This window comes from Zingiber officinale, chromosome 1B (genome assembly GCF_018446385.1).
Source record: "Zingiber officinale cultivar Zhangliang chromosome 1B, Zo_v1.1, whole genome shotgun sequence".
In the NCBI taxonomy this organism is placed as follows: domain Eukaryota; kingdom Viridiplantae; phylum Streptophyta; class Magnoliopsida; order Zingiberales; family Zingiberaceae; genus Zingiber; species Zingiber officinale.
In genome coordinates, this window is record NC_055986.1 from 113,314,187 (window position 1) to 113,322,251 (window position 8,065).

General features: G+C 40.1%; 1 protein-coding gene across 1 annotated transcript; it reads right to left on the minus strand.

Annotated features, from left to right (window-relative positions):
- Positions 1–4,331: 4,331 nt before the first annotated feature.
- On the minus strand, positions 4,332–7,895 carry LOC121973056 (heat stress transcription factor B-4b-like). The gene is made up of 4 exons (XM_042524658.1): positions 7,778–7,895; positions 6,238–7,697; positions 5,623–6,142; positions 4,332–4,944 (listed from the first exon to the last, which is right to left on the minus strand). Exons 3-4 carry the CDS (start codon positions 5,881–5,883, stop codon positions 4,423–4,425), a joined length of 783 nt encoding a protein of 260 aa, XP_042380592.1. The 5' UTR covers positions 5,884–6,142; positions 6,238–7,697; positions 7,778–7,895; the 3' UTR covers positions 4,332–4,422.
- Between the last annotated feature and the right edge of the window lie 170 nt (positions 7,896–8,065).

Below are 8,065 nucleotides of genomic sequence, written 5' to 3' on the forward strand. Positions count from 1 at the left end.
ATTGTGCTAACTTAGTGTTGCAGGAAAGTCCAGCTAGGTCTACGGACAGATCGGATGTCTGGCACAAAGTCCAGCTAGGTCGACGAGCTGACCTGATAGCTGGCACGAAATTCAGACGGGTCGACGGGCTGACCGGATGTCTGGTAGGTAAGTTAAGGTAAGTCACTGGAGGAGAGTGACTTAGTGAGGACGCATTCCCGGTTAGGGAACTTAGGCGCTGATCCAACTTAGAACTATTTCAGAACTCTAAGTTGAGATTTTGACTAGATTCCGGTCTCGGTGAGATGGAATCTAATTACTACTCTTCTTCTATTGTGCTAACTGCTGTTTTGCAGGATAGTTTTGTTGGGTTTTTCGGGTCGCGAAAACCGCTTTTTTGCGTCGCGAAAACCCCGAAACCCCCGCCACCGGATCCGTGCGAAGAAAATTAAAACAAAATACGAGTACGAGTTTCTAAAGTCTAGATCTACACTAGATAAGAGCGTTACCCTCGATGCGATGCCCTTCGCTATCCCGCTAGTCCAACGGTTTGCCGGATCTCAAGATTGTCAAAGTAGACAACCCTCTAGAAGTATCCACACGAACAAAATTAGGTGGAGGGGACCAAACAAAGGTGTGCTAGCACCTATGGTATTCGGCCAAGAAAGGAGAGGGAGAGCAAGAAGAGAGAGCTCTAGGAGAAAGAAGATGAGAGTTACATCACAAATGAAAACTCATCTTGCAATTGATGTGGCCGACCACATTAAGAGGAGTTGTAACCTCCATGGAATGCCAAGAGTCACAACTCTTAGTAACTCCCATGAGGTGACATCCCACTTAAGCAACCATGATGATATGGAGCATCATCATTGGCCCACTCAATGCCAACTCACCAATGAGGTGGCATAAAGTCAAGTCAAACTTGACTCTTCATCTTCCTCTCAAGTCAAGTCAAACTTGACTTAATCTCTCTCATGGTTGATTTAATCCAACAATTTAATTCAACCCAATTTAATATAATGAATCTAATTCATTTAATTAAATTGATTCAATGAGTCATAATCCTAATCATTGAACACATGAATCAACTTGAGTCCAACTCAATTAGCCCAATTAGGATTACTCTTAATCCAATTTGATTCATCAAATGAATTTAATCCTCTTGGTTCATCATATGAACCTAATCTCCATCTAATTGTCCTTAGTGTGTGACCCTATAGGTTATTGTAACGTTGGCAATGCCCCTAAACCCATTTAGGAGCATAAGTAATGAGTGATATCTAGCAATACATCATTACTACCCAAGTTACAAGAATGTTGAGATCCAACATCACCTTGTGACTACTAATTGTGACTCCTCACAATATATGACAAGTGTCCTTCTATCCAAGACATCTAGATTGATCAATGTGAGGCATAGACCGTGTCATCCTCTAATCAATCTAAATCTTGAACTCCAAGTAGACTCACTAAATCAAATGAGCTCAATATCTCATATTGACTATTTGGGCATGACCATGCACTTCGTGGTCTCACTCTATCAAGAATATCGATGTCGCTTCCGTCATATAGGAGGGATAGATCTCATCTACATCACTCACATCCCTCTGCATAATTCGTTACATACCCAGTAATCGCCTTTATAGTCCACCCAGTTACGGGTGGCGTTTGACGAAACCAAAGTACATAACTCCTTATGTAGGGATCCATGGTGACTTCAGGTCCAAGGACTAGTAGTCATACTAATAGCCACATGAGAAAGTATATGACACTCATATAACGATCCATGATACTTTCTCATGGCGGGTCATTCAGTATACATTCTCCAATGCATACCCATGTGTCAACTTGATATCTCTATATCCATGACTTGTGAGATCAAGTCATCTAGTTGACCTACATACTAGTCTTATTGCATTAACATTGTCCCTGAATGTTAATACTCGACTAGGAATGATTAAGAGTAGTGTTCCCTATATCATCTCACTATCGGTTCAACTAACCGATTGATATAGGTAAGAACTTTCTACTCAAGGACGCTATTATACTTAGTTTATTTGGCACCAATACAAGTAAGTATAATAACCAAAAACAAATGTCTTTATTTATATAAGAATATGATACAACAAGTCCATAATACAATCATCAAATGATTAGCTCTAGGACTCTAACTAACAAGTTTAAACTATTATTTTTGCCTTGGACTAACTCTTTCTTGCAGGAGAAGGACATTCTGGAGAAAGGTGGTCTGGGCGCTCGGAAGGCAAATCTCATCCTGACGCAGTCGTCGCACGTGGAGCTCACTGGTTGGCTGGACTACGTCACGGTCCAAGCGCTTGGAAAGGATCCCGGCGCCCGGAACATCCTATATAAGGAGGGTGAGCCCTGAAGCAAAGAACAACAATGACATCTGCTCTACTACGCTGTGCTCCTGTGACGCTGCAAAGCTCCTCCGATATTGTGCTGCCAAGAGTTTTTCTCCTCTATTTTTGTTGTCGGTATTTTTGTTTAATTACACTTGTAATTGATTTTGTAATCATCTTTTCAAACTAATAGTGAATTGCCCAACAAAAGCACTCGACGGTTGCAGACCTTGGAGTAGGAGTCGACCAAGGCTCCGAACCAAGTAAATTGGTTCTTGTTAGCGTTGTTCTTTTACTTTTCCGCTGTGCACTCCGCTACTATAATTTTTCGATCGATTTTCCCCCCCCCCCCCCCCCCCCCCTCTATCGACTTTCATGATCCAACACTACCTTCCTCCCTGAACACCACACCATCACATTCATTGCTATCTCTATTGATAGTTTTGTATCACTGCTCTCCCTGCCACAAGCGACATCGATTCCGCCCTACCATCACGACTCTGCCTCAACCATCATCGTCGGAACACCAATGCCAACGATCAGCCCTAGGTAATTTTAAATCTTGGCTGCGTCACTGGACTGAACAACAAGTTGCTCACCTTGCTGATCAAGCACGTTGGAACATGAACATGAATAGCAACTACTGACTGAGTAACTTACGTTCAAAACAGCGAGGTTGTAGCCTCCAAACGATAACAATAGTTGCTGTCGTTCACCTCGATCTGTATTGTCGGATTGCTTCACCCACTAGATACGAATCGAACCGTGATCATTCTCTCATATCGTTCAATTTCTCCACTTTGGCTAGTATCGAAACGGAGACTCAACTCGGGCTTTAGAAGTCATCTTGACGAAAGCTCGGCGTGGATACGAATAGAGGTGAAACTCCGAGTGTCGCTTGGTTGATTCCAATTCCACTCCTTACTCCTTACGAGGCTAGTAAACCCTCTCTACAAGGTTTGTTAATGAACCCACAAGTATAATTTATTATCGTTAAATTTTTTATTTTATGATCATATCTAGCCATGTTGTATCCTTGTATATGTGGTGTGTGCGATGTAATAAATATGAATTATTATATTTTTATTTCTACTATGTACCGAAATGGAAACTCGACTCGGGCTTTAAAAGTCATCTTGATGAAAGCTCGGCGTGGATACGAATAGAGACAAGACTCTAAGAGTGTCGCTTAATTGATTCCAATTTCACTCCTTGCAAGGCTAGCAAACACTCTCTGTAAGGTTTGTTAACAAACCCACAAGTATGTTTACTTTAACATGTTGTATTTTTGTATGTGTGTGATATATGTGATATAATAAATATGAATTATTATATTTTTATTTCTACTATGTACTGAAACGGAAACTCGACTCGGGCTTTAAAAGTCAACTTGATGAAAGCTCGGCGTGGATACGAATAGAAGCGAGACTTTGAGAGTCTCACTTAGTTGATTCCAATTCCGCTCCTTGCGAGGCTAGCAAACGCTCTCTATAAGGTTTGTTAACGAACCCACAAGTATGTTTACTAAACATGTTGTATTCTTGTTTGTGTGCGGTATGTATGATGTAATAAATATGAATTATTATATTTTTATTTCTACTATGTATGTTTACTAAATCTGTTTTAACACGCATCCGTGTCGAGCACCCCAACAATAAAGAGTGATCAGGGGTTAAGGTCGAAGAGCACAGCTTGACTAGATCTCTTTCGTCCAAGTGAGTGCCTTTATGCGAGCACTGGGTTAGGAGAGTTCGCTTGGACGGGGCTTGGATAGAATGTTCTCATCTACAGACTAATTGATTTGGGCCCAAACAGGTTCCCCGGGTACATCAATGCCCATATTTTTCGTATGTGATTAGAGCAGAGATTGTGGGCGAGAGAAACTGGCTCTATTTGTCGTAGTCGCTAATAAATGGTAAACCTCTCCAAGTTTGGCAATCGATCGGAGTCTCATTCCCACACTGCACTTCTATTTTCATGATTCAAACAAAACACATTAAGTAGAGATGAATCCTTAGTCATAGCTGATTTACATACAATGTACAACTCTTAGTGTTCAAACAATTTTTCTCTACTTCCTTCAGTTCCATGAGCTATTAGATCTAATTTCAGATTGCAATCTCTTCTCATGGCGAAGAGGAACACCGAAAAGCTTGATACTTTTGTCAACCTCTTCCATTGTTATATCAGGGAAGCTGGTTGAGCCTTCATTGTCGTGCCATTGCAATCGGGAACTCGATCCTGAATAAGGAGATGAGTCAATGACTATATGGTTTTGGAGGAAGTGAAGAACGCCATTGTAGAGCCTCTTCATGCGGGTGAGTTCAGACAGAAGGGAGGAGTTCCTCCTCCTTAGCAACTTGTTGTCTTCCAAAAGAGCAGAAAGGAGGCCCCGATCGTCGTGGTCATTGTAGCTTATCGCGGAGAGTGTCAATGGTGGTTGCATGATCCAACCGTTGATCATCTCGTGGTGGAATTGGAGGTAGTCTAGGGGAGCTTGAGGGGCCTTTCTTCGGTGGATTTTTAAGAGCAAATGCTTTGCTCCTTTCCTGAAGAATTCGTTGCCAAATTCCCACCTATCTGCCATAATCTTTCTGAAACCCTACAGTGGTTGTTAACATGGCAAAATGTATCAAATATACACTACTCTTTCTGAAATAGTTCGGTTTTCATCCTAGTTAAAACCAGTAAGATGGGATTCGTGCATTCATATTCCTAAGTAGTGGGGACACACACAACTTGACGATCATATTTGAAACAAGTTACATTAGCATGCACTGAAGATAGAGAGGCAAACCTGCAATGGTGCTAACATGACAAAATGTATCATATTTACTTCATCGATTAACAAGAACCTTCGAAATAGCAAAATGATAGACCTTGCCATAGTAGAAAGCAAAAAGATAATATGAATGCATCTTAAATAGCTAGGCTAAAGACGACTTGACGATGATAACAATCATAGTAATATGCATTTAAAGAAACCATATCAGTATGCAATCAAGAGGCAAACTCTCACCTTTCTGCCAAATCTTCCTGAAAACCTTAATTAGTTAGTTTCCATGTATTTTTCATATTGTTAATGATAATGCAGTCAATCCTAACAACACATAAATGGACTTCAACAACAGTCTGCTAAATGCCACCGATAAGAATCACGTGGTTGATCATCAATGCTTGCCTACTAATTAGGACTAGCACTACTTGACGAATCCATAACAATCACAGTAAAAAAGGATTCAAAAGAGATCAAAGAGAAGGGAAAAGGAGGAATAATTACATAAGTATTTAGCTGTCTGATAAAGCTGGAGAAGTTGTTGTGCTTGAAGTAATTGGGCAAGAGATCCCTTGCAAACTCAGGGGGCCTCCAGACCACAAAGGTAGTCTCATCTCCTCCCCACGACACAATGTGGTCGGTGCAAGGGTCATCGACAATTTGATAGGTCTTCGAGAGGAAAGGAGCAGGCACTCCTCCATGACCCATGGCTGCTGACACACATCTCTCTCCGTAGCCTTCCTGCTCCATGACACTACTATTCATATTCAGATCTCGCTCACCATTTTATAAGCCTAGGTAGGTGTGTGGATCTGTAGAATGTATACAAGATCTGTATCCCGGTATCGTACCGCAAACTAATCTTTCATGGTTTAGCGATTGAACGTTGAGGAAGATTCTATTCTGGATATGCAAAGTTAGTTTGGATGAGTTATTGCTTGTAGACATGTTCTGTGTACTTCACATGACCTTTGCCTGTCCACATGTGATGCACTGACCATGGGGACTTTAAATCTACCTTTGACTGACAAAAAAGCAGCGACAATATAAAAAAAAACAAATCAGTAAATGGATAAGTAAATAAATAGATAAAAAAAGATGGTGATCAGAGATGGCAACCTCTTGTATTCTTTAGCCTTGCAGTGTTGGTCAAGATGTAGTGACAGTTGGACAGATCAAAGATGAGTTTACAAGAGAGATTTACACGAAAGAGCTGATTCAGAAGATGACTTTTGGAAGTTTTTCCTCAGCTGGAATCAAATCTTGTTTCGACAGAAACAAAGACTGCTTGTGAGATTGATCAGTTTGTGTTGCGAAACTGTTTTTGCTATGGTTTACAAGGAGTGAAACTTCAAAAACAATAGGCTCTTGTTTCAAATGAAACAAAGATTCTCGGCTTACACTAGCTAGTATTGTCAGTGTGCAGATGCAAACACAATAACTGATACTCGTGAATCTATGAACTATATCGATTCATGTGACAATGTATTTTCATGTGAAGAGATCTAGATTGATGTTCTTGAAATTCATATCGAAGAATTTTTTTCTCATTAGGTAGCAAGACACAGGTCTATGTTTTGCAGATACGGCCAGAAGGACATTGACCTATTAGAGATCATTCTTCTAAAGCTTGTTTATGTAGTCTTGAGAAGTGAGAGCCTGAATGGCATATTCAATTGTTCCCAGAAACTTTGTTCAGTGCATGGAAAAGGCAAGCTCTTTTCTTTCTCCTTCGAGTGCTTTTCAAATTGGAAAAGCAAAAAGGGAGAAATGACAATGCACATTTGGAGAGTGATGAACAAAGAAGCTTTTTAGAGCACTTTGCTTTTGTTTATTTTTCTTTTCTTCTTTTCTTTGGAGGGTGCTTTAGTGGGTTCAGGGCAATGATTTGAACTAAGACTAGTACTAGTATTTGAGCCATGCTTTCGAACTTGGATGGGTGATCTGATTTGAACCTGAGCCACGAACAAAAATAGACCTGAGTGACGATTGAGTAAAGATCTACAAAAACCTTTCAAAAGTGACAAGACTAATATATTGATAGGTTTATGTGTGATGTAAGGTGAATTTAGAAGATGAGAAAGGTATATGTGTAAGCATTTTTGATGCAATCATTTAGTCCTGATCTAGCACAAGATGTATCATAGATGCAAGGATTACACAGATGCAAAAGTGGCAACAAAAGGAAAAGAATATGAAATGATTAGGGGGTCACTGCTTTCTGCTCAAGGGCTCCTTTATTTTGCAGCAGAGTTCTTTCAAAAAAGATGGCAAAAAGTAAAAAAGATCATCATAATACTTCTTAGGGCTCAGTTTACTCATGCGGAAGGGAAGGGAGAGAAGATAGGAGACGAGAGCAAACCAGACTTATTTACCTGAGCATGAGAGGAGGACAAAGCATAGGAGTGACGACATTATCTTCATCTTTCTCACTACTCATGCTAGTCATCGACTGTTTGTATCACAATGCCCTTGCTCATGTATACTTGCGAACATTTCAAAGGGGATTCCGTTGAGACACGTCCAGTCAATTTGGCCCGAAATTTCTGGAACCGCAGACGACATTTCCTTTTGAATATCTGCTATGGTGTGTGGAGCTAAAGGCTACGATCCAAAAATTGTTCAAGTTGATAAACTGAAAAACTACTTCAAGACTAACCTTAAATTGTCATCTCGGACTGCCTTTGTAGATCAAGAATTGCCTGAAATGCAAAAGGCAATTGTGAGCAAGGTGATGCAATTTTATCTACTACTAAATAGAAATAATTTATAAAATATCAAGTGTATAATTGAGAACAAACCCCTGCAACAACACAAGAAAAACATAAATTGTGAGAGACGAGAATGGAATAAGTAGTACAAAAGTCCAAATTAAGGCAATACGTACAAGCAATCTTACACGACATAAATAAAGTGTTCGAGTAATATTTTAGCAAGCTGTGCAATC